We start from the raw sequence: 27,087 nt of genomic DNA on the forward strand, positions 1-27,087 counted from the left end.
CCCCTATATTCCTCTTATGCGTCTGTGATTGGCATAAGCATCTCAAGACTGTGCAGTCATCTAGAGGGGCAGAACACAAGGTGCATCTTTCTGCTCAGTTTCTCCAGCCACTCAGGAAACACAATTGCAAAAATGTCCTGAGGCCCTGTCTCTGTATTCTCTGTCGACCAGTGTTGGGAGTGTTCTTCCCCTGGGCCTGGCTTGGAAAGGGGGTATTGACTGGCCCATGACACCTGCAATCCCTCAGGGTCTTCTCACATTGGCTGCCTTGCTATGTGGGGAGGGAGCTGTGCTTTCCCCTGAGAGATGGGAAATTCCCAGGCTGAGCAATGGCCTTGGGTCTCTGTTGGCTGAGTTCTGTGGGTGGGGGTGGAGTGGAGCTGGAGCACACCTCTTCCCCCACTCCTTACAAATAGCCCCAGTGGGCTGGAGGTACCCAGGAAGTTCTGTCAGAGTCCTCTCTCTAGCTTCTCCCCCTTGCAGACATCCGAGACAGTGGAGCCAAGCCAGTAATGGTGTACATCCATGGTGGTTCGTACATGGAAGGGACAGGCAACATGATTGACGGCAGTGTGTTGGCCAGCTACGGCAACGTCATCGTCATCACCCTCAACTACCGTGTTGGAGTGCTCGGTATGGAGCCAAAGACAACTGTTGGGCTGGGGGTGCAGGGCCAGAGTTGCCACTAGATGGTGGTGTATGGTTGCCAACTCCAGGTTGGGGAATTCCTGAAGATTTGGGGGTGGAGCTTGGGGAGGGCAGGGTTTGGGGAGGGGAGATCTCAAGGAGGTGTTATGCCACAGAGTCTACACTCCAAAGCAGCCATTTTCTCCAGGGGAATTGATCTTTGTAGTCTGGAGATCAGTTGTAATACCAGGAGATCTCCAGGCCCCACATGGAGGCAGCAACCCTAGCAGGGGATGAGGTGGCTGGGAATACAAGTCCTGGAGCTGCTTGGACACACAGCTCCATGAGTAAAGCAGGTGACCTTAGTTGGCCTGCAGAGTGGGTGGTCCACCTTGTAGCAGAACATGGCCCCTTTCTGATTTCTTGACTTTGGCCTTTGCTGACATACTCAGACATTTCTGTGCTTGTTGAGAATTGCCCCATGCTGGGTTGTGGGTGTTAATTCCACCCCCAATCTGTATGTGATCATTTTCTCACCAGAGCTCCTTCTGGCCCCACTCTTACCTACTTGTACCTGATCTCCAGCATAATTCTCCCGCTCACCAAAGCCCAGTCGAGCAGCAGAGCTGCGGTCCTTGCTTGGGAATTCTGTTTCATTTGCACATCCTGGCACAGTGAAGAGCAAATATTGATCTGCGGTTAAATATTGAATAACCATGTTTACCCATCTCCTCCTCCTGCGCTGCTCAGCGAGTGCCGCTAATGAGCTGCACCAATGGGAGTATTCCGTGTCCCCACAAGGGTGCAGCCCCACCACAGATAGGCGAGCACCATGGGGCAGCTTTGCCAATTCCCTGGGACAATGCTCCACAGAATGGGTTGGGAGGTCGGGCTTTTCCTTCCCCAGACAGAATTAGTCTGCTTTGCTGGAGGGTTCTCTTGCCATTCTGTCCTGCAGCACTATCGGTTTCCTCCCTCCTCTGTATCCTGGTCTCATGCAAGGTGTGCTTCCTCAGTGGCAGAAGGGCAACTGTGCCTATTCTGGCTTTGGCCTCCTAGGGGTTCCCAATTTCCTGAAAAGGCTTTTCTCCTATTCTTGGGGTAGCCTGCCACCACCTGCCCCTTTTCAAGGAGTTGCTTGCTGAGAGGGACAGGACTTCCCTTTCCCATTCAGTGGTCTTGTTGCAGTGTCTCCCACTACCCAGTACCTGGTCACTACAGGCACAGATTACTGCTTCAGGTGCCCTTGGAAGAATAGCCATGCCAATTTTCTGCTCCCTCCTCCCCTCTTCAGATAACATGTTTGAGACAGTGGAGGTCTATATGATACAGGGAACACTGTCAGCATTCAAAGTTACGAAGTATTTATTAAAAGAGAATGGGCGTTTTTGCACAGGGCTTACCCTGGAGCGACGTCCCTCTTCGCTGCGCAGTGTCTGTGCGGATTTCGCACCAACTGCTCTGCAGAGCCGCGAAGAGCCGCGGCTTTTGCGTCGCAAATGTAAACTGGTTTTTGGCGGTTTACATTTGCGACACAAAAGCCGCGGCACTTCGCGGCTCTTCCTGGTTCTGCGGAGCAGTTGGTGCGAAATCCGCGCAGATGCTGCGCGGTGAAGAGGGACGTCGCTCCGGGGTAAGCCCTGTGCGAAAACGCCCAATGTTTGCAAGCATACTTCCAGTACAACATCAGATCTGAGCAAGGAATACAAAAGAACTTGGTAAAAAATGCAAATCCTCTGTCCCTCTCTGTATACATGTCCTACCAGCTGCTAAAACATGACAGGCTCTTTATTTTGAAGAAATTCTAGCTCTCTACAAAGTACTAATACCTTGAAGCTCCTTTCAGCTCTCCAGATGAACACACAGTCAAAATGGCTGCCTGCTTGCAGAGCCCACCTCGGAGTTCTTCCCTCAATGCAGCATCCCAAAGAAAGAGACTGCTTTCTTCTTGAAATAAGATGTTATTATCTATGTTTCCCCTTCCCACTTGACCTGGTCAGGCCAGGTCAGAAAAGCATTTCCTCCAGCTCTTGCCTGGAGAATATTCTGGGAGACTATCTAGCATTCTAGTCTTTCAAATCTTTGTTCCACACTAGGAGGAGCGGAGAAGCCTTGACCCACCCCATGGTCTCTAGCTAAATCTATTAACATAGGTATACAGATAAGCTGCATTGCACTGACTTCCCTCTGGCCTATTCCCAGCCCAGAAGGAAAAAAGAACTTTTAAAACACCAAATGGAGTTCTGCTGCTTGCCAACCTCCCAGGAGAAAATGCATTTTGGCACGGTAAGAGCCAGAGTGCTCCTAGCTGTGCTTGGAAATGATTTGCTATACTGTTCTCAGTCTGCAATGGCCCAACTCCAAAAGACCTTTGATTTCCTTCCTACCCCTCTGGTACATCACAAGGAAGGAGGGTGGAGCTGGCCTCAGATTATTGTTTATGCATTTAAAAATTTATATGCCACTCTACTAAACAGTATTGAGAGAAGCTTGGAACAAAGCATAAATTCAAAATGCATGAAGTATCAAACATTATCAAGTATCAAAATTCCTATGATGTGAAGGAGATGTCCCTATGGAGGGACCCCGTGCATATTCTGCCCCTTTTTTGAAGGCAGATGCTTTCTATCCCTGCCTCTGGCACAGATGCTTTAAATGGCTCACCCACTGCAAACCTTTTGACTATGGGCTGAGGAAGAGGGCAGATTGTGCTTGTGATGGTCAGTCAAGATGACCTGATTCCACAAATGACTAGGCAGTTGCAGAAAATAGCCAACAAAACCAGTAGTGTAGCTTATACATTATGCTTCAGAGCAAAGGTTGAGGGACCCTTCTTCCCTCACAGCTGGCTCCAAAAGTCAACCTGAACTGAGCACGACCCTTCCATCATCTTTGACCTTAAAAGGAGCTCACCAGGCTGCCAAAGCCCCCTGTGCCTCAGTCCTTCCTGTACTTTAGGGTCCCAACTGGATGAGATATACTCCTGAGGGCATTTTTAGTTGCTTCTGCTAACAGATTTTTATGGGGCCCTATCTCAAAGGTACCCAGCTTGCTGGGGGTAAAGCGTAGATGATTGGGGAAGGCAATGGCAAACCACCCCATAAAAATCTGCCATGAAAACATCATGATGTGATGTCACCCCAGAGTCAGAAATGACCGGTGCTTGCACAGGGGACTACCTTTACCTTTATCTCAAAGGGAGTGATCCTGTGCTCTATGTGGGAGAAGGGAGGATGGGGATGAGTCTGAGTCATCTTGGAGCTAGTGGCCTCTCACCTGATCACCATCTTCTTGCCCACAGGGTTCCTGAGTACTGGGGACCAGGCTGCCAAGGGCAACTATGGGCTGCTTGACCAGATCCAGGCACTGCGTTGGATCAGTGAAAACATTGTCTTCTTTGGAGGCGATCCCTTGCGTATCACTGTCTTTGGCTCGGGCATTGGTGCCTCCTGTGTCAGCCTGCTCACCCTATCACACCACTCTGAAGGTAAGAAGACAGCCCTCACTCTCAGTCTGCCAGTGCTGTATCTACTAGGGTGGCTGGAAAGAGGCTTAACCCCCTCTTCCAAATTCCTGGGCTTCTCTACCCATTCCAAACTGAAAGCCAGGCTATATAAGCACAGGTAGAGAGCTGGCTCTTATCTTTGTGCCTTTACCATTTGGATGCATTTTGTCCTCCTGGAATTTCAGGATTCAAGGTTTTGTTTTGTTTTTAATTATTTTTGTTTGCTTGTGTGCATCTGCACCCATGTTCTTGCCATACATCAGTTGGTGAAAAGTGTTTCCCAGGGTGGGAGTGAGATAATGAAGTGCTGTGAATTAACTGTGTTCTGGGATCATGATGTGTCTGAGTTTATCTTCCAAATGGCAGATGAAATTAACAAAGAATCTTGTTGAAGGCAGCACAGTGGTGCAAAGCCCTCCCCTCCACACACACTCTGTTTTTAATGCATATTTTAAAATTAAAAGGCTCCAATTTGGAGGCAGAGGAAAGGCAAGAGAGGAACTAATAATTTATTTTGAAAATTATAGAATGAAGTTGCTTTATACTGAGTTAGACCATTGGTCTACCTATGTCTAGCCAGCAGTCCCTTTCATGGTGCCCGTGGGTGCCATGGTGGCTGCCAACACCTTCCTTTGTGCTTGGCAGATGTTCTTTAAAAGTGGGCAGGGCCAGGTGTGGCTGGCACCCAGCAGGGCTTCTGACTGGCTGCTGGAGATCTGGTCAGCTATGCAGACTAAAAAGCATCAGGTTGAATGGAGCTTCTGCCTTAAACACTGAAGAGTTATTATTATGAGAGTTCTGCATAACTCTCCCTGACATTTTGTGGTTGGCCCTGTCTCCTGAGGCAGCAATTTTGTTGTTATGGATTGTCTTGTCCACACAGGAAAATCCAGTTGCAAGTGATAGCTACAGTGCAATGATAGTACAGCTGTGGCCAAGATGAGAAGTAAAAAAAGTTGGAGGAAAGGTCTAAGCTGGCATATAGGCTGATGCCTGGAGAGGTGGTCCTTCGTATATGTGGGTCAGGTCATGAAGTGCTTTTCAGGAAAAATTGGCACTTAATAGAAGCAAACTCATGTGTGTGTGTGTGTGTGTGTGTGTGTGTGTGAAGTGCCATCAAGGCACAGGCAATTTGTGGTAACCCCCGAAAGAGACATTCAAGGCAAATGAGAAGCAGAAATGGATTTCCATTTCCTTCCTCTGCAGAGACTTCCTTGGTGGTCCCTCTTCCAAGTACTGACTCTGCTTAGCTTCCAAATTCTGATGAGATCAGGCTATACCAGGGGTGGCCAATGGTAGCTCCCCAGATGTTTTTTTGCCTACAACTCCCATCAGCCCCAGCCAGCATGGCCAATAGCTGGGGCTGTTGGGAGTTGTAAGCAAAAAACATCTGGAGAGCTACCGTTGCCCACCCCTGGGCTATACCATGACATCTTCCCTCTAAGCAAACTGATAGCCATCATCAGTTACCTATAATACCAGTGTAAAATGCTCACGATGTCTAGTACCTGTAAGTGGGCAAACTGCAGCCTGCACTGGCTAAAGCATCCAAGTTGTCCTCAGGGGTAGCCACTTTGTGAGCACATTGCAGTAGTCCACCCACGGGATTACAGTAGCACAACTTCATGGCTAGGTTGGCTGCATCCAGAAGAAAGGATAACTTATGGATAAGATGTAACTGAAGGAAGGTGTGCAAATACCCCAACATTCTCCAAATAATGATGAAGAATCCAAAAGGGCTTCAAAGCTTTCCTCATGGTCAGTAAATATTTCCTTAATTCCCTTTAGAACTTCAGCATTTCCAGTTATCATAACCTCTGTTCTGTCCAAACTGAGTTGCAGCTTCAGGGCACCCCACTTCTGAGATGTCTTATAAAAAAAGTTTCCATGTATTTTAATAAGGACAATTCTTTAGGAGACTGAAGCCAAAACTCTACTTGCAAAATAGTACATCGCCAGTCTGAGTGTTCAGGAAAGGATGGATGGACAGGGAGAGGACTTTTTATGTAGCAAGAAACAAAACAGAACAAAAACCAGGCATGAGGGTGGCTTGAGTGGTTGGACAGGTTCAAATTCCCATCAGACATTAGTTGAAAAGAACATAAGAAACTCTTAAGGCGTAGGGGCAGCCACAGCCGTATCCAGCAGGACAGAAGCACAGCGCCATGAACCGGCAGCTGTGAAACTAGCCTAAGGGGAGAAGTCGTTGCAATGATGAGAAGCAACTTGATTGCCCATGAAATGGCAAAAGGCCAAGAGGGGTTAAATCTGATGCAGAGGCATTTTTCAAAACTAAGGATACAAGCTGTAGGACAAGCCTACTGTGAGATGCTTCTGGTTCTTTGCACTTGCCAGCAGAAGGTCATATCCATCCATTCCTAGTGACTTTGTAAATGGTGCAGGAAGTTTATTCTCTATAGCTAAAGAAGTCTGAAACAAAGTACCTGCATGCTGTTGTTGTTATTAATAATAAAAGGTCTGCACCCAGGCTAAAGGTTGTGTTCTCTGGCCTGCATATAAATCCTGTCCTGGATGGCCCCCCTTCCTTTCTAAGCAGTAGGAGATTCAAGTTAACTAGATGTGGTGAGGCTGATACTACCAGAAAGTGGCAAACTGAACTCAAGACTGGGTCACCAGGCACAATATGGGAACCACAGTTCCTTGCTGGAACTGTCTCAGAACAACAGCCCCTGGATTGTATACACTGGCCCCTCTTGGACAGTGTCAGTAACCTCATTGGTGATAGTCCCCCACTGGTGATTAACTTTGTTCAATTTAACACAGTAAAGACTCAGTATTTATTCTACTTACTGAATCAGAGATTGTAGAACCTTTTTTAAAAGGCTAGATAAAATTAGGAAAAAGCAGCATCTTCCTCAACAATTCCCCTCACCCTTCAAGAGTATTTTAACCTTTCCCTAGGGGTTGAAATTGACTAAACTAGCTTATACTTCAGTCTTGTTAATTTGATTGCTTCCTTGACTGAATTGAGATTGGTGGATCAGAAGCTATAGGGAAATAGAGCGAAAGATGCCTTTCCCCTCTCCCCTCCTTTCCCCTTGCCTTGGGTGTCTGTATGCTTTTTTGAAATGACAAATAGATTGTAATTGAAGATAAAAGAATAGGATGCAGGATGTTGGCCATTACTATGTATGAAGCCTGGGCTACAGAAGAGGAGGTTTTATGGGCAGGGTCCAGGGCTTAGCAGCAGAGCATACAAGTTGGGGACCTGCAAAATATTGCAAAGGGATAAATGATTTGGAAACCTACCCGCCCCCCGCAAGTTTGAACAAACCAGTTTTCTCTTCTCCCTCTGTTTCCCCCTTTCCTTTAACTCCCAGCTGCTTCCAAATTTTCAAGGACAATGAACTCGCTTGGTCCTCATCAAGCTACTGAAGGGGGAGCTTTTTAAATTTGAAAACTTTTTTTTTTGCCCTGCATGCTTAGGGAGACTCCACCTTTGCCTGTGGGTCATCCCTTGTGCTAACCTTCACATGATGCCCTTGCCTAGTGAAGTTGGCCATTCCAGGGACTGATGGTGAAATCATCAGGAAACCACTACAGCTTCAAGGAATTCTTCTTTACATGCATGAGGACCTGGGTTCAATCCATCCCCGTTAAGAGGCTCCTGGGTTGCTTGGCTGAAAGAGACCTTCCTTCGTTGAGGAGCTGTTGCCAGTCACAGCCCTAGGCTGGCGAGACCGTGGGTTGTCTCAGCGCTAGGCAGCTTCATCCATTCCTCTGTCTTACATTTGACAGAAGGCTTGCAAGTGGGAGGATGAGCACATTCTTGTTTCTGTACCCAATAGCGTGTCTCTCGCTACAGGGGATCTTCGGAGGTATGCATGTTTGTGTGTGTTGGTGGAATATATAAATGGAAGCTGAATTAATGAGATGAGTGTGCAGCAAGGGCAGATGGCTATATTAATCAAGGATCATCTAGAATGCTTAGGGAGGGAGTGGCATATTTGTGCACTGAGAGAAGGTGGGAGCTCAGACATTGCATGCACTCAGCTCATCCGGGACTGCATCCTCTCACCATTGCTCTAATGTGTTAAAGCTCCAAGTGTATTCTTGCCTGCAGAGTGGAGGCCTGCCCCTAGAGCTGCCCTATAGATCCTTGTTAATCGGTGTGTGGGAGGAAGGTTGCTACTCCTTCCCTTGGTTCTTTGTGCAGCCTACTAAAGGGGGGGGGGGAGAGAGAAGCTTATAGCTAAAGATGGGGATCAAGCCTTTGTTTGCTTGATAATTAACCTGGCAGGAAGATGCATGCCATGTGGCAGCCCCCTAAATTAGGATAAATACACAGACCCTCTGAGCCAGGCAGGGGAGGAGAAGAGGCCCTGGGAGAAGGTGACCTGCTGTGGGTTTGTTAGTAGCCTGGGAATGTCCTTGCAGAGAGGGGCAGAACTGGAATGCTTTCTTCTGTCTCACTACATTAAAAGAGAGACCCTGGCTTCTGGTGTTACCCTAGCAAAACCAACTCCTGTTGGCCACTGCAAAGACCAAGAAGGCTGGAGGGTGCAAACTTGAGCCTGTTTGGGACAAGGGTCCCTGTGAGCAGTGAAGCAAAATAAGCCAGCCATGAAAATGCCAAATAGCTACATTAAGAACTAAAACAACCACTTATTGTTCAGTAGTGGGAAAACAATATGGGTTGTTGGGGGGAGGGGAAGATACTGACCATTTAAACCCATCTACATATTTTTTTTCTCCTTACCACTTTGTAGGATGTGAACAGAGAGCTTGCACAGGCAATCAAATTATCCTGGGGTAGCCTGCTTACATGTATCATCCTACCGAGCAGTAAAGAGAATTTCACTGTGTATCAGCTGCCAGTATGTGGTCCTCTGTGTGCTAGAATCGTCGTCTCTGTGAGCTCAGTGAAAGTAGCAACCTGGGAGTTTTGCAGATTTCTGTGCAGTAAATTGTATTACTAGCAGACTACATTACAGGTTGGACCTCAGGAAGCATTTCCCAAACATAAGCATAGGAAAGTACTGGAGAAGGCTACCAAGGGGCATGAGGAAACCTTATTCTTGCAGGCTTTCAGCAGCAGCTTAGAGAAGCATTTGGCTGGACTAGTATAGTTATAGTCTCCCCATCAAAAGGTAGACCAGATTAGCATTTCCACTGGTGTATTCAAGAGTATCCACCAGCACAGTGAAGGTGCAGCTGTCCCTGGGCAAGCATAGCATTTTGGTAGGATTCTGCATCTGACAGAGAGTTGGACAACTTGGTGATCATGAGATCATTTTGGCAGGTGTGGTTTTTGAGAAAATAGCAAAACATACAACCCAAAAGATGCCTTGTACAGAATATGAAAGTCAAAACAATCAAAATGAAATTGGGAAGCGCAAATGTCACTCTAGTGAAGCCGCAGGAGAAGGTGAAACTGTAATGCTGAATTTCACACAAATGTGCAAATCATGTTGCTCTGTACTTTCCCATGATTGTGAGGTTGGGACCTAGAACATCTTTCACTGAACTGGTGAATTGGGTCCTGTAAATAGAAAAACAAAGTAGGGGAGGGGAGCCAGAGACAGCTGGCGGTTCTTCAAAGGAACAGTTTCAGAGACATTCCCACATGCTATTCTGATGCAAAGGACAATCCAGAAGAATCCTGTGAGACCCTGATAGTTGCACAAGGAGATTTTTAACTACCTGAAAATAAAAGGGCAAGCTTTCAGGAAATGGAGTGCCATAAGTGGGACTAAAGATGTGCATACAGGAATGGCACAAAGATGTCAGGATTGAATCCAGCCAGGCAAAGGCCCAAGATGAGTCACAGCAAACAAGCACCAAGAGAGGGGATGCATCACGTAACTTATGAATGGGCGGGTAAGCAAGAAAGTGGGGGAGAGGGGGTGGAATGCCTGAGCTGTTCTCTGCTGTTAGTGCTAATGAACCACATCATACTAGACTGGCAATGATTGTGTCCAGATGATGGATAAGTGGACCTGTTCTCTTGGCACTTGCAAGATATGGAACAAAGACAACCTGTGTTGGCTCTCAACACTAAGCTTGAGCTAGCTCACAGATTTTTAGCCTCCAGCTCACACATTTTTGTCTTAGCTCAGGAAAGCTGACCCCAGAGCATACTAATTTATGCTGTAGCTCACAACTTTAATGCCAGTAGCTCATGAAGTAGAATTTTTGCTCAGAAGACTCTGCAGCTTAGAGGGAACATTGCTTAGGGCCATCATGAATAGGTGCTGTATGCCTGTTGGTCAACTGTCATGCTCTAGGTGGATCCTGTTGACTTCCTGCAGGGTCATGGCCATTAGGAAGGGTATGAACTTGTGAGGCATCAGCTACTGAAGAATGTGCAGTAGGCAGGCGGCTGAAGCAGGGGCATTTGGGTCAGCAGGTAGGCAGGGGGGGAAGGCAAGTTTTGTGCAGGCAGCTAAAATGAGCAACTGGGCAGTGGGCCGGAATAAGTCATGGCAAGGAATATGAATGAGGAATAATAAAGTAACATTTCAGGTATATATGTGTGTTTCTGAGTGTTTAAACACTATATGCACATGCTGGTCATTTTTACCAAAGCTCTGTAAATCCTTGTTCTCATACTGGAAGGGGAGCAGAGGATGAGGGAGAAGATCACCCATTAAATTCCTTGCTAAACTTAGATGGGGACAAGGGTCTTCCACAGGTCAGTGCTCATTCTCTTCACTGCTGAGCCCCTTGCATCTAGGAGGTGCATACCAAGAAACCCAGACTTCGAGGAGAATGGGCCACATGCAGAAGTGTTGTGTGTGCTCAAAGCACTTTATATAATTGTCATGTTATAGTTTTTACAACAGCCCTGTAAAATAGGCTGGTGGTGTTAATCCTACACTGAAATTGTGGGGTTGAGAAAATGGCTTGCTGAAGTGAGAGTGTGGCTGAGATAAGTGCTGAAATAGGAGCACAGTTTGGCCATCATACACCACACTTGCTAGGATGAGCTGCGACAGACCTCAGAAAGCCCTGACTACATTTTTCAGATGCATAATCTTACTTAGAACTGGCTGATTCAGTGACAAGGTCCTGGAAAAGCAATCCTTTTGACTTGATTCCCCCTCTCCATTTTTCACTAGTGAACTAGAGGAACATACGTGGGAACCTGTTAACATTAAGCAAAGACACTGCTGGATGATTTTTGGGGGTTTTTTTGCAGAAAGCAACTAAAAATAGATATTCCTCCCACTCCTGCAAAAGGGTAGCCGTTTCTCCCCCCTTCATTTTGGGTGGTGTGATGAGTAGGAATTCCCGTGTTTCTCTGCATGTGCAAGGCCCCTGTGCAAAAAGCTGAGGCCAAGATCCTAGGCCTTTTGCTGCTGGGGGAACAGTGCCCCCTGCCCCCTTCCTCCTGTCTCAGCTGCAGAGGCTGCATTTCCTGGGGCCTTTTTGTATTCCAAGGACAAGCCGCCTGGAAGAGGCATTGGCGCAGGGCCCAGCATTCCTCTGCCAGCCCCAAGGCCTTTGTGGGCCCGCTTCCTAGACCCAGCGTCCCCTGCCTCTCATGTTCCCTCCAGCAAAAAGGCTTCTTTGTGCCACTGGGGAATGTGTTGCTCTCCGAGCCCACATTGGCACAGAGCAGGGGCCCAGCTGGGCAGGAAGTGAGGACTGTGCTAACTGGAATATGCAGGGTTAAGTGGCACAGGCTTAACCCTTTCACTGTCAGTCTCCAGCAGCCTCCCATGAAAGTGCTAGGCTTGTGCCAGCCATCCCTCATTGGATTGTTCACAGCGGCAGGTGGCTTGGGTGGGAATGGGACTCAGCTCTGCCAGAGCATAGGAGTTGCTGGCGATGGATTAATGGACATCGGAGCAGGCTTATGCTAATGCCACAGGCCCAGAATGAACTGCCTCCAGCAAGGCCTAGAACAAAGGCGACACTGGCCTGATTCTGCTAAGAGGGGACAGTCTAGCTGTTCCATTCAGGCTCTCTTCTTTCCCTGTCTTGGTGAATTACTGGAATGCTTTAGCAGAAGAAGGAGCTCTCCTGGGTTCTCAGAAATGTCATAGGTAAGACAAGTCTTAGGAGCCCCATGGTGTGGTAAAGCTGTAGTACTGCAGTCCAAGCTCTCTGCTCGCATCAAGACCTGAGTTTGATCCCGGCGGAAGCTGGGTTCAAGGTTGACTCAGCCTTCCATCCTTCCGAGGTTGGTAAAATGAGTACCCAGCTTGCTTGGGGGGAAATGTAGATGACTGGAGAAGGCAACGGCAAACCACCCCTTAAAAAATCTGCTATGAAAACGTCATGATGTGACATCACCTCAGAGTCGGGAATGACTGGTGCTTGCACAGGGGACTACCTTTACCTTTAAGACAAGTCTGCAGGCAGCCTAATCTTTGTATATCTTAACTTTTCTTACAGAGGTTAGGATTGATGGGTAAGAAAATGAGGTGCCTTAAGGGTTTCCTTACTCTATGGGATAGCTTGTTAGACTCAGCTTGGTGACTGTTCATGTCTGGTGTTTGCCTGTGTTTCCCCTGCAGGCCTTTTCCAGAGAGCCATTATTCAGAGTGGCTCAGCATTGTCAAGCTGGGCCGTGAACTACCAACCTGTGAAATACACCAGCATGTTGGCCGACAAGGTGGGCTGCAACGTCCTGGACACAGTGGACATGGTGGACTGCTTGCGAAAGAAGAGTGCCAAGGAACTCGTGGAGCAGGACATCCAGCCAGCACGCTACCATGTGGCCTTTGGGCCCGTCATTGATGGGGATGTCATCCCAGATGACCCAGAAATCCTGATGGAGCAAGGCGAGTTTCTCAACTATGACATTATGCTGGGCGTTAATCAGGGCGAGGGCCTCAAGTTTGTGGAGTCAGTAGTAGACCAAGAGAACGGGGTCTCAGGCAGTGATTTCGACTATTCTGTTTCCAACTTTGTGGACAACCTGTACGGCTACCCTGAGGGCAAAGACACTCTGCGCGAGACCATCAAGTTTATGTACACTGACTGGGCTGACCGGGACAACCCTGAGACACGCCGCAAGACACTGGTGGCTCTCTTCACTGATCACCAGTGGGTGGAACCATCAGTGGTGACTGCTGACCTCCATGCCCGCTATGGCTCCCCCACTTACTTCTACGCCTTTTATCACCACTGCCAGAGCATCATGAAACCAGCCTGGTCCGATGCTGCCCATGGGGATGAGGTGCCTTACGTCTTTGGGATTCCCATGATTGGCCCCACCGACCTCTTTCCCTGCAACTTCTCCAAGAATGACGTCATGCTGAGTGCTGTGGTCATGACTTACTGGACTAACTTTGCCAAGACAGGGTAGGTTTTCTTCCTCCAGCTCTTCTGTATTCTGCCTGTCTAGACCACTGCATAGGGGATGCTGACCCCCCTCCACCTGGCTATGCTAGCCAGAATCCAAGTAAGGAAGAGGTAGGAGTTGGAATAACATGGATTTTTTTTTTTAAGATGCACAGGCTGTTTACTCCAGCAGGTTCCCACTGCCAGCTCCTGTGCAAAATCACACATCTAGCCTAGTCTGTTTAAAGGGATGGGCCACAGCAAAACTAAACCTCCCTGCTTTGTACATATCACATGGTTGGCTGATGAGCTATAGCATTGCTGTTGCAGAAAAGCCACTTCAGGGGTTAAAATAAGGTATGCTTAGAGAGTTTACACAGGCATCCATGCCTGTTCCCAGAACTAGACTTGTGTCTATCCAGTAGGTAATTCAGAAGAAAGACAGGGCCTGTCATTCAGATTAGCTATATTCACAAGTTTGTTTTGAAAGCAACACATGCTGCAGCAAAAATTTGGCATTCTTGGTGTCTGTTTTGCTTCCATCTCCCCCAAATATGCACAGCTTGTATGCTTGTCTTTCCTTTGGGATTTTGACTGCCTGGGTATTGGCCTTCTGCCCTCTGGAGGATCACATTGGTATATATTGCTTCACTTACACACCACCTTTCTCCCAGTGGAGTTCAAGAGGGCTGATGTCATTTCCCATTCCCACTCCTCTATTTTAGCCTCACAACAGCTTTGTGAGATGGAGGAGGCTGCAAGTGTGTAGCTAGCCCAAGGCAATCCAGCAAGCTTCTATGGCAGAGCAGGGATTTGAACCTGGCTCTTCCAGCTCCTAGTCCAGCCATCTTGCCACTGCACCTCACTGGCCATGAAACATTGCTGCATGTGGTTTTCTTCCTCTGTTTCTCTTTCCCTCAGGGACCCAAACAAGCCTGTGCCCCAAGACACCAAATTCATCCATACGAAGGCCAACCGCTTTGAAGAGGTGGCTTGGTCCAAATATAACCCCCGTGACCAGCTCTACTTACACATTGGCCTCAAGCCACGGGTACGCGACCACTACCGGGCCACCAAGGTTGCCTTCTGGAAACACCTGGTCCCCCACTTGTACAACTTGCATGACATGTTCCATTACACATCTACCACCACCAAGGTGCCGCCGCCTGACACCACCCAGAACTCGCACATCACGCGTCGGCCCAACGGCAAGACTTGGAGCACCAAGCGGCCAGCCATCTCCACTGCCTACACCAGCGAGGGCTCTCAGGAGAAGTGGAATCCGGAGCAGGACGGCGCAGGCACCCTCCTGGTTGAGAACCCCCGCGACTATTCCACCGAGCTGAGCGTCACCATCGCGGTGGGGGCCTCGCTTCTCTTCCTCAACGTTTTGGCCTTTGCTGCGCTCTATTACCGCAAGGACAAACGGCGACAAGACACCCACCGCCAGCCCAGCCCGCAGCGTGCCACCACCAATAATGACATTGGCCACACGCCGGAGGAGGAGATGCCCTCGTTGCAGGCGAACCAGACTCACCATGGAGACTGTGAGGCCGTGCCACCCCATGATGCCCTCCGTCTCACCGCTTTACCTGACTACACGCTCACTCTGCGCCGTTCACCGGATGACATTCCGCTCATGACGCCCAACACGATCACCATGATCCCCAACTCCCTGGTGGGCTTGCAGACCCTGCACCCTTACAACACCTTTGCTGCCAGCTTCAGCAATACGGGGCTCCCACACTCACACTCCACAACGCGGGTATAGCTGCCCAAGCGCCCTGCACTCCCATGCACATACTCCACGCTCACTGGACCTGGCGCTGCGGGGGGAGGGGGCGGACATGGCAAGCTCCTCCGGCTCGCTCTTTGGGGGTTTCATTTGTATCAAGTGCTTTGACTCTCCTAGTGCCCAGCAGGGGCAGTGGGACTCATCCTGGCCCAATGGAGTACAGCCCAGCAAGGGCAAAGGAGGCTAACTTCACTCCAAGAGCTACCCCACCCTTTGCTCCTGAGTCCAACCATACCCTGCCCAGGAGGAGATCTGCAGTCTTGGAGGCTTTCTGTCCTGGAGGAGGCTCCCAGGAGGGCCTTCTGGAGTCACGTTGACCCTGTTTGGGGACAGGGCTCTAACAGGCACCATCCTAATGGTCATCCAGCTGTCATTCCCTTGTCATCGCTAGAGATTTACCAATCAAAGTGCCATGGAAACTGCTCTTGCAGGCCGAGTCACCATGAGAGACGGCTGCTAGGAATTGCTGGCACTGTGCCTGGGGAGCACCGGACAGGTGTGGTCTGCCCCTCCTCACGAGGTACTGGTGAAGGGTTCTGGAGAGCCTGGACTTGGTGCTGGGTCCAGCAGATGCTGTCTGGTCCCCTACTCCCCCTGCCCCAACCCCCCCTCCCGCTCTTCGTGTTGCGGAGAAAATTTATGTCTGTTTTTTCTTTCCAAAAGAGATTTTTTAAAGCAGATCTTTAGTTCTTTAAACACTAACGGAGATGCCCATGTTTGGTCCTTTGTAAAGATTTTAAACTAAGTGTTCTTGATAAAGCCAGTGAGACAGACACACGCGCACACATACATACACACACATCAGCCACGTCTGTGCTGCCAGCCCCTCCAGCATCGACCTGTGCCAAACCGAGAAACCAGCAGACTTCGCTCGGGGTGGGCAGCAGGCCAGAGCCGGACATAAGATCCTTTTGTATTTTTGATATGCCCATCTGCCACCATTCATATCTGTAGGTCTTACCCAAGCAACCTGGATCTGAGGAAGAGCTGGATCCCTTCTCCCAATGCCCCCATTGCTCTGGCCATGCTACTCCACTACCCTCACCACCTGCTGTGCCAAATCTCAGTCCTTTCACAGGTTGTCCAAGCCTCCCCTGCCAGCCTGATCCTCTCCTGCTTCCTTGCCAGCCCATGACCTACTCTGACCTCCAGCTGGCTGCCTCCCATGTCCTCTTCCTCCTCCTCTTTCTGGATTGGATTGTGCTGCAGTTTCTTCATTGTACCACCTGGGTGTGGCCCAAGTGGAGATGAGGAGAAACCCTGGAGGAGGCCAGTGGCATGGTGTGGATGCAGTGGGGCGTGAGATATCAAGCAGAGGGGCTTTGCTTCCACAAAGCTTATCAGGAGGCCCGTGGGCAAAACCCATTCCTTTAGGGGGCAGTCTTGTCCACTGGAAGGTATGGAGGAGGGGCCTGTCAGTTGTGTTAAAGATGAAAAGTGGAGATGGCTCTTAATCTTTGAGTGACAGGCAACCTAATAACCAGCCATCAGGCTTGGTAGATATGGGGTGGAGTTTAAGGAAGGGAGCAGAGGTCACAAACTTGTAGCAGAGTCCTTTATGGGCAGGAATTGGGCCTGGTTTGTACCAGATTGCCCTGGATAAACAGCAAGGAGGAGCCCCATGAGACTTGCCCAGAACACATGAATCAGTTTCCAGGAGATGGTCTGTCTGGTTGGAGAAGCAGAAATCGGAGTTCTGGGGCAGCTGTGGGAGCATGTGGGGGCAGAGCCAAAAGGATTTGCTATGGCTTGGTCAGAAGCCTTATAGCTTGTGCCCCTCAGCCCAAGTATCCAGAAGGGGTTGTGATGGACCCTTCTGTGCTATGTCCCCCCACCCTGTCCCTGCTGCAGCCCTCCTGTAGAGGGCAGTATCCTACCTACAAAAGTAAGGACAGAAGGCGAGAGTTTCTGGCTGAGAATGTATTTAAGCCCTGTCAATCACCTGCACAGAGTAAAGAATTCCAAATAAAACGGAGGGGGTATTTTTAACCATCTGCCGTCCTGTCTGATTCTTGAGGGAGCAGCGGAGCATTGGGAAGGAGTTTGGGGAAGGGTACTGGTATATTTACAGAGTACCTGTTTTGCATACATAAGGTCTCAGGTTCAGTTGCTGGTATTTCAGATTTAAGCTGTCTCAGGTAGTGCTGCCAGTTAGAGTAGACAATACTGGGATGCATTGACCAATGGTGTATATTGCTTTAAGTGAGGGACTTCCCTCTGTTGACTGTGCAGAGGTGCTATAGGGGCCTGCCTTGACTAGTATGGAGGGGCCATGGCTCAATGATAGAGCATCTGCTTTGCATGCAGATGGTCCCAGGTTCAACCCGTGGCATCTCCTGTTACAAGGAACAGGCAATAGGTGATGTGAGAGATCTCAGTCTGAGACCCTGGAGAGCTGCTGCCAAGTCTGAGGAGACAATACTGACTTTGATGGACCAGTGGTTTGACTCAGTATAAAGCAGCTTCATAGGACTATCTCTAGAATCTGTTGGGAACAATGCTTGATCCCCCAAATCACTTCCAGCCAGAGAGGATCTCCAGGACAGGATCTCATGTTCAATCTCATTGCTTCAATGGGGGATAGGGAGCTGGTATGAAAGTACCTTGTTTGTTGGATGGAGAGCAGTTTCTGAATGATCCCTTCGCTAAAAATGGCATTATTCCAATTTGGAGAGCTGCTCTTAGTCTGGCAGCAAATAAAGCAAAATGGTCATAAGACAATAAGAAGGCAGCACCACAGCTTGGAAGAGGAAGGAGACTGTTTCAGGAAATGAGGACTCATTGCTTAGCCAAGACTGCTAAAGGTGAATAAAACAAAGCCACATTTTAAAAAGTGGATCCTGCAATCTGTACAAATTATCTGGCACTGAGGAAACCTTCATGTGCCAGCTTGGCAAAATGTTCTCTACTCATTACGGAGGGCCCTTATGTTCCTGTTTAGCTTCCCCTACTAGATCCTGAGTTCTTGCTGAGCATTGCTCTGTCTTCTCAGCCCCAAGGACAAGAGACCTATTTGAGAGAGAGAGACTGTTTCAGGATGCTGAATTCTGCTCTCAGGAATGAGCCTAGTGCTTGCCAAATACCCCTGGGTCAAATGTCTTAGCTGCTGTTTAGCCAGCAACAGCACAGATCTAACTGCACTAAGGTAAGGCTCAAGAGCAGCACAGATGATTAGGCAGGCAATGGAGGATGGACTTGGGGTCTGATCCAGGAAGGGATGGCCACCTCTAGCAGTTCTGAAATAGTATGTAGTCTAAGCCCTCCTTTTCCCAAGGTCAGTCAAGACAGCTTCTAGGGATTTGCTCTTTTAGTACTGCTTCCCCCAATGTCTTTCTTCCCAAGGTAGCCTCTTGGAGGTACCCAATGGTTGAGGCTGGCACTGATGAGCAGCAAGCTGTCCCTTCAGAGGTCCTGCATCCCCCAAGCATGTCACAATCAGAGATGTACCTGAGCACAGCCCCCCGTCCCACATTTCTTGCAGCAGGAGCCAAGAGTACAGTGTGAAGGGCACCAGCAAATGCACTCTAACCAACAGAAAACCATCTTCAGAAAGCTCAGCAGATCCTAGCCAGAACTGCCCCTGTTCCATAAAACAGGTCCCTTTTTGACCAATATAAAATATACAATACTGTTGATTAAAAAAAAAAAAGATGATGTGATATGCTTCAGGATGACCCATGCATGCAAAATTCTTGCTTCTCTTTAGGAATCTCTCTGATTGCTGTATGTGGATAAAAGTACATGATGATTCCACATGCATGTAATTTGCTGTGTGCAAACCAAGAGAATGTAGGATAATCAGTTCTGAGTATGTTCGCATAGTCTTCATGCCTATGCAGAAGTGACTTTTGTGTAGAAATTTCATTGTGGCTCCTTATTCCCCCAAAAAATCCCCATTAGGTTTTGGTTCATTTTACAAGCTCCAGGAATTGACATGCATTGCATCCTGTAGTTGCTTAGCAACCACCACATCATTTCCCCATATCCAGCAAAATGGCTGGAGGCTTCTGCTTGCCTAGAAAGAACCACTAATACCAGCAAGCAGGAGGTGGGGAAATGGGGATAACCCTTCAAATGGAGGCTGTCTAGTTCAGGAGCAGAACCCAAATGCCTTTTGTCTGAAGGATAGTGCTGAAGTCAAGGGAATTTGATTCCAGTGCAGTCCACATTATGGCCCACTCTCCATATGCCAAGCCTTTTGTCGTGCTAGTAAATACATTACCTGTTGAGTCTGTGTCTTCTGTGCACCTGACAAAGCACTGAGCCTCTATATGTTTTGTTTAAAAAATGGTGACCTTCAGATGGAAGAGAGAAAATTGATCCCTCCATGCTGGGAGAGAGAGCTGCTGTGTGTGAGTCTGGATTGGGTTCAGACAGGTGCTGCTTCTCAATTTGCTGCTGTTCTTGCATCAGTTCAAGGGTGCGTGGGGGATCCCCACTCCGTATGCACACAGATGCTCTTCCCCCGTCTCCTTTTGTGTCCAGCCAAGAAGCTGCCAGTTTCATTTCTTTTTAATGCAATTTCTAATGGCGTTTCCATGGCAACCAGGAATGGAGGGCTGAGTCCTTTTCCAGCAAGCACATGGTCCACTGCGCCTGCTTAGGGGCTGGGGGCAGGGAGCCAGGCTGGGCTAACGGTGCATGCATGCAGATGTTGGCCGGAGCTGTGTATGTATATGTAGAACAGGGAGGAGCATAAGCCATTGCTGTAAATAGGAAAGGACTAGTTGGGTACCCAGCTTCAGAGAAACGAACCAGGGGGATTGTGGGGACTTAGGAAAAAGACTGCACTGGGGCTAGGCAGGATGGAGAGAGTCAACCCACCATAGCAAGGGCATCTGGTGGAACTGAAAAAAAGAGTCTGTTTCTTTCTTCCCCCATGAAAATTGCTCAGTAACATGGCCGGGGTTGTAGTGGGGGTGAGCAGCAATGAGGTGGAGGATCCTGCCTTGATCTTTGACATTCTCGCAGCTGTACCATCTGCAGAAGCGCACGCCATCCGTTTTCTCACTTTGTGTGCCAATCACTGGTGTGTGCTGAATCTGTACCTAATAATAACCAAGTGACCCCCTCGGGCATACCCATCTGGCTGCCCAAACACTTGCTTTCGTGCTCTGGGACTGCACTGGATGGCTTTGCTAATATTAATAAATTCTGATAGCTGTAGAATTTGGAGCTCTCCTTTTACAATACACTGAATTCCCTATAGACCTGGGATTGCTAAAAATATGACCTGAAATAAGACCATGATTTGTGCAAGGGCTGGAGCGGAAGTGTATTTTGGAGATTTTCCAGAACACTTCTATGGGGATGTCAAGCCATGGAGCAGCCCCCAGAGAAAGCAGACTGCTGGTGCCATTTGCTTGCTGTCCCACAGAGAGGGCTGCATCTTTTGCCAAATGTTGTGTAAAACAAACCTGTGAATGGCAAACATTTTGTAGATTCTGAATGTCCAGATGTGCCACTGGAGATCCTGCTGGTTCAGGAAGACCAGCACCCCCCTGCTCTAGTCCTGCCTAGTAGTTGCTTTTGAATCTGAGAATTTTAACCCTAAGCATTGCTGAGAAATCAAGAAAGGCACAACAAGGTGAGGCTTTGGAACATTTAGGATTGTGTCCAACTTTTCTGTCCTAGGAAACCTCACAAGGGAGAGCTGGGTAAGAAGGCAAGCTTTACTGGACAGAGAGAAAAAAATGCTGTTGTTTTAAATGACATACCAAGTGCTTCATAGGGCAGCAGCAGAATCATTCAGCTGTCGCCACAGAGTCTGGTGTTCTCATGCCTTGGGGATATTTATTTTAAAATGTAACAATCCTGCAAGGATATTTCTTCATCTTAAATCTTACAACAGTCACACCATATCTAGCTTCCACAATGCAAGTCTGTTTGTTTTTGGAATTTCAAACTTCTGTATGTGCTTGCAAAGTTGTGAGATCCAGTTTCAAATTCCAAAGGTGAAATGTCAAAGTGGTTGTTACCAACTGAGTATCCCCTCCATAATTAACCCTGTTTTGGCAATACACTTTGGATGGATCATGTTGAAGCATCTCTACAACTAGAGACTTAAAGAAAGAAACCTGGGAATTCAGAAAAGCAATTAGATCATGGCAATAGATTGCGAGATTGCTGTAGCATGGTAACTATTACTGATTTTTACAAGTCTCCCTCTAGTGGGGGTGATGGGGAATAGCAGCTGTGGAAGTCAAAGCAAGGAAACTGTTGGGAGGGGGAGGTTCTTGTCTTGTGAGTGCAGTGCTCCCTTGTCATAATGAATGCCTAGGCATTTGCAGCCGCAGTGAGCTGCACACAGAATTGTGGAAGCAGCCTCTTTTTCAACTTTGTCATCTCACATGAGTCTGGGTTTGGCTGGTGATTGGTATGGGTCTCGGATTTTAAAAGCCTTGGTTCTTTTTCCATTTTGAAAGTCACTTTCAGCATATGAAACAAAACCATTTAATTTTTTAAAATAAACACAGGACTGACAGATCACATTGAAGGTTACTTTAGATTACTTTGAAACTGAGGTAAGCAGAGAAACAATTTTACTTTAACTGAGCTGGTCTGGCAGACCAGGAAACTAGCAAAATTAGCACAGGACATCACTTGGTGCATTGCGGGAAAAATCAAAAGTGGTTGCATGGAACTGAACTATGTTTATTTTGTAGAACTCTTGAAGGATAGGTGCAGTTACCCCGGCATGGCCATTCGCTGTCTGATGACCCATGCTTCATTATTAGTCTAGCTCCAACTCCTCTGCTGTTTTTCCTCTCTGTGCATTCCCCGTGGCCGACCCCATAGCCCCCTGTGAACCCCTTTCCCATTTGCTTCGCCTCATAATCCTCCCTTAGCAAGTCTGCTTGTTTTTCTTGGTAGCAGACAGTTTCCTTTTTCTGTCATACACTAAGGAACTCTTGAGATCCCACTATTTCAGCAGGGATGAGACATCTGCTTCTCCCACAGCAGGCCTGTATTATTTTTGAGCCACAGCTTGCCCCAGAGACTCTGCCCTAATTCAGTGGCAAGTGTCCACATCAACTAACACCAAACATTCCTCAAGCATCTGTCACTGGTACATTGAACGACAAGCCATGACTAGACAGCCCCACCGGTCTCAGAGAATTGTGGCCTCCCATGTGGATAATAAGGTAACACGTAGACTAGCCCTAGGGCAAACTTGAATAGAGATTGACAGTCTATTTCTGATACAGTTGCCATGGAAACAGTGATGTTTGGCAGCTGTTAATTCAGCCCATCTTCTCCATGCTATGAGAGGAAGCAGAATGGTGTCTTCTTCCAACCCCACTATGCAGAGACCAAGGGAATGGGGCAGGTGTTTACCTGAAGACCTTTATTACAGATGGTTACCCTTTAACTACCCTGCAATCCAAGGTGTTAAAAGACTAGCAAAAACTTATATTCTCTCGCCTTTATGGACAAAGCAGGAATTTTATACAATGGAAGAATCTGTAAGTGGAGCACAGCATCCCCCCCAGTTAATTAAGGGAGGGGTCCAAGATGTAATCTGTATGTGGCAGAGTTTCATCCAAGCCTCCTTCTCTGTCCTAGACTGAACAGAATCCCAGGGAGACCTTGCTCTCAAAGGTAGGTGGCACTAATGCAGTATATTGACATTTGTTGAGAGTTTTTGCCTAGAATGGAGTCAATGGAATTGCTAACAATTGAGTTTGCACACAGACCTTGCTGATATCTAGCTTCAGCTGTGACAGCAAGGCAGGTAGCCATTCACTAGGTGAAGATTTCACCATGGGAGGTGAAGGGATAGGGAAGCCTTTATCTGCCGGATTTCTGACTGTTCCATATCTTTTAAAGACACACTATCAGAACCCACAAATGGAAACTGAACACGCTTTTTGAGCACTATTCCAGGCCTTCCTGGGTCTGTTTTCTCTTCCTACCCCCTCAAATTCCCAAGTGGTATGTAGACAAAAGCATCTGGGAATGGCCTTTCTCTGGCCAGCACCCTGGAAAACAGCTGCCAGTCAGGGAAGACAAAGCAGGGCTGGATGGCCCAGTGGTCTGACTCAGGATAAGACAGTTACATATGTTCATATGCCTGCTCCCCCACTCAGACTAATTAGCTTCATTAATCAAGCTGTCTTTAGAGCCCTGCTTCTTAAAGAAATAGCATTCTTGGCTGAAACTCAATGTGATGCAGCACTAATCAACTTCATGCTGAATTCCTAGGAAGGTGCGTGTGTGTTGAGGGGAAGGCAATGGTAATGCGCAGCATAGGTGAGCAAAGAAAGACCAGCTGCCACCACCCCACCACCTGTATTCCCCACACACACACACTTTTTGTGCATATCTCTTCTAGTGAGGTTTACTGGAAGCACCTAAAAAGGCTGTGGTTGCACATGTTGGGGGTGGGGGAGTGCAGGCAGTGAAAAAATCAACTCTCTCTCCCCAACTTGTCAGAATTCTGCAGAACCCCAGTCTTGACACATGGGTAAAGCATACCTAGTTTGACCTTTGGGGTAGCACTGACAGATGTTGAAATTCAACATGCTTTGGGCAGCCCAACGTTCTTGAGAACTGCCAGAAAGCTGGAGACTGTCAACTTACTGCAAACCTTTTTCTGATACACAAGAGAAAGCCTGATTTCCTGTGGCATTTTCAGGCCTTTCGAGAGCCCAGCATTCAAAACGACTACTCTATGACTGGGTGGCAAGCTTGCTGCCCACAGGACCTGTGGTGTGTCAGGGATAGCTTTTAATGAAAGCCTCTCCTTTTGGGGCAGTCCCTTATCAGCCTTCTAATCCAAAGAAGATGTGTCTTCTTCTCATATGTTGGTTTGTATGTCTTGTGAATATTTTTTTTTCCAAAAGGAAGATTATTGCACGTGAAGCTGCACAAAGAGATTGGTTCCTTTCTCTTGGGCTCTCCTCTTCGTATACTACCCAGTAAAACCTCCTCCTTGCAACACTAAATATGAGTGAGACAGTGAGAGAAACTCATTACCAATTACCAGCACAAGCAGCATATTGCCATGGCTTCCAAACTGGCTGCTGGCAGGGACCCCTTTTTGCCTAACAGAGGCATATGCTATTTCAGGTGGTACGTTGGCCACATCAGCCTCCCCATTGGCCCCACTTGAAAAGGGCACACACAACACTGCCTTGAAGCAATGCACTGCTAAGAGGGCATATGCCAATTTTGTGCAGAGCAAGAGGTCTTTCACAGAAGACTGCCTAACATTATGAACATGTTGAGCTACTGAGGAATTCCAGGGTGCCAGAATCCGTAAATCAGTGGCATAAAACAAAAGCTGGCCACACAGTAGATTTTCTCTTGGCAGTCATGAGGCCAAGAAGTATGCCTTTTGAGCAAAACATTAAAAGTTCAGCCTTTCAGAGCAGCAGTGGATTAGAGTAGGGTTGCCAGGTCCAACACAAGAAACATCTGGGGACTTTGGGGGTGGAGACAGGAGCAAGGTTGTGACAAGCATGATTGAACTCCAAAGGGAATTCTGGACATCACATTTAAAGGGACCGCACACCTTTTAAATGCCTTACCTCCACTGAAAATAATGGAGTACAGAGGCATCTCTTTTGGGGGTCATAGAATTGGACCCCCAAGTCCAATCTATTTGAAATATGGGGGCACCAGATGCTATGCTGAAAATTTGGTGCCTCTACCTCAAAAAAACAGGCCCTTCCCCGAGCCTAGGTACCCGCAGATTGATTCTCCATTATATCTTATGGGGATTGGTTGCCATAGAGTATAATGGAGTGCCCAGCAGACATTCTCCCCCCACCCCTCACTTTCTAATAACCCTGAAGCTGGGGGAAGGCCTCCAAACCAGGGAATCTCCTGGGGACTGGCAACCCTAGAGGCACATTCAGTATTTTATGGTGCAACAAGTATCACCACCCAGAGGACTTCCAGGTCCATGTGGTCTGTAGGCATCTTTAGATGCCAGGATGAACCATCCCTTGCAACACACCTTCCACCAGGCCCTCCTGCCCTGTGTGTTCTGCTTTAAGAACTTTGTATATACAGCTGGGGTGGCATCTCCTATCTGGCCCCAAGCCCCCAGGAAGGCATGAAAATAAGTGGAGGGGGTGGAGTCAATTCCTTCCCCCAGGTGACCAAAGCACCAAAGCCCATTTCCTTACCACTTAGATGCAATTAGAGACATTTAGATAACAAATTACTGCATTAAATTTAATTATCCCAGCAGTAATTGGTTACATTGAGAGCGTGCTAAGCCCAGTGTAGAAAGGGCAACTCTCTAATTAACCAGCAAGCCTAGACTCTGAGGTGATGCTGAACCCAATCCAGTGGCCTCCTGCAACTGGTCTCCTGGATCTGGCTGTGCGCCAAGTGGGATCTGCTGCTTGCAATTGGGCCATAGCTCTGCCCAGGAACAGATTTTCAATGCCCATTATTATTATTTCATCCATTTACAGACTGCTTTTCAGCTAAAAACAACTCAAAGCAGTTCACAACATTGCAAAATAGATTTAAAACCACTTTAAACTTCATATATCAGTAGCACCAACCATCTGCTGATGCGTGCACGAACACACTCCATTAGCACTGTGATCCACTTCAAAAGTCTTCCTGAAAAGGCCAGACTTAAGACTCACCTTGAAAACTTTTATAGAAACAGCTGTTCTCAGCTGCTGAGGGAAGATGTGCTACAGCTGGGAGCACCTGAAGAAGCCCTGGCCTGGGTTCCTGCCAGCTGAACCTCCACACTGAGGCTGGGACCCAGAGGAAAGTCCCCTTGGTTTGATCTCAGTCTCTGATTGATCAATATTATTATTATTTAATTTATACCCTGCCCTATCCCATGAGTGGGCTCAGGGCAGTTTACAATGTAAAACCCATAAAACAATAAAAGCAATAAAACAATGGATGGCAGCAATAGATAATGACAGAAAATCCATGCCTCCTGTCAGACGGGTATATGCGTGGAGGAAGTACTTCAGGTAGTCCGGCCTTAAGCCATGAGGGGCTTTAAAGAACAAAACAAGCACCTTGTATTGAGATAGGGAAACAAATAAGCCAATGTTTTTGACACTAATGACTCTGGTCGGTCACCATAAGGATCCCTGATGCTCCATTTTGGACCAAGTGAGTTTTAAAAAAATGTGTGTGTGTGCGTGCATGCCTGAAAGTCATGGTGACTTCTGGCAACCCCTACTGGGGCATGGAGGATGTTCAGAGCAGTGGCTTGATATAGCCTGCCTCCTGCTCCTGGTATTCCAAGGAGGTCTCCCATCCATGTACTTGCTTAGCTTCTGAGATCTGGCTTGCCTAAGTGGCATTCCTGAACCATCTTCAGAAGAAGCCCCATGTGTAGTATAGTATAGATGCTACTAAGGCACCTGAGATGGTGGCCAGCTTTCTCCAGGAAATGTCCAAGCTGGCAAAGCTGCTTCAGTTAGTAAGAGGCAAAAAGTTACTGACAATATTGACCCTGTAAGTATACTGTGACTTGATGGCAAAAAAAGTACTCCTAAACCACATGCTAATCTTTCAAGGAGAATATAATCTCATTCAGCATCAGAACCCTCATTCTGAGATCAGCCTCCTCATCCCTAGCACTTCAGTCTTGTCTGGATTTCAGTTTATTAACCTCATTCTTCATTGTTTCTCAACATCAGCTTTAACATTCCCACTGCCTCTCTAGATGGAAAGGAGAGGTAGCACTGCACTCTAATAACCCTGGGATCCAAATCTTCAGACCTCCCTCCACGAGCAGTTTCGTGCATGTTAAAAAGCACCTGGACAAGACTGATCCTTGCAGGATCCTATAAACCAATTCCTTCCTGCTAAGTCGGTATTAAGGAATCCAGAAGGACCAATGGAGACATATGCCTCCTGTTGGTCAGCTGACATAAGTCATCTAAGAGTGACTAATCCAGGTTCTGTGCCA

General features: G+C 47.8%; 2 protein-coding genes across 5 annotated transcripts in view; both read left to right on the forward strand.

The window, feature by feature from the left end:
• The window catches only part of NLGN3 (neuroligin 3), a 45,575-nt gene extending 28,990 nt beyond the window's left edge, over nucleotides 1-16,585 (forward strand). For all 4 annotated transcript variants that reach the window (XM_060248986.1, XM_060248987.1, XM_060248988.1 and 1 more), the window contains 4 exons: nucleotides 484-633; nucleotides 3,929-4,114; nucleotides 12,619-13,408; nucleotides 14,309-16,585. In XM_060248986.1, coding sequence (XP_060104969.1) covers nucleotides 484-633; nucleotides 3,929-4,114; nucleotides 12,619-13,408; nucleotides 14,309-15,158 — 1,976 coding nt within the window. In that variant the 3' untranslated portion in view covers nucleotides 15,159-16,585. The remainder of the gene's footprint in view (nucleotides 1-483; nucleotides 634-3,928; nucleotides 4,115-12,618; nucleotides 13,409-14,308) is intronic.
• NONO (non-POU domain containing octamer binding) overlaps nucleotides 1-27,087 on the forward strand; it is a 122,506-nt gene that overhangs the window by 14,931 nt on the left and 80,488 nt on the right. The window lies entirely within an intron of this gene.

Source organism: Heteronotia binoei, chromosome 11 (genome assembly GCF_032191835.1).
Source record: "Heteronotia binoei isolate CCM8104 ecotype False Entrance Well chromosome 11, APGP_CSIRO_Hbin_v1, whole genome shotgun sequence".
Classification (NCBI taxonomy): domain Eukaryota; kingdom Metazoa; phylum Chordata; class Lepidosauria; order Squamata; family Gekkonidae; genus Heteronotia; species Heteronotia binoei.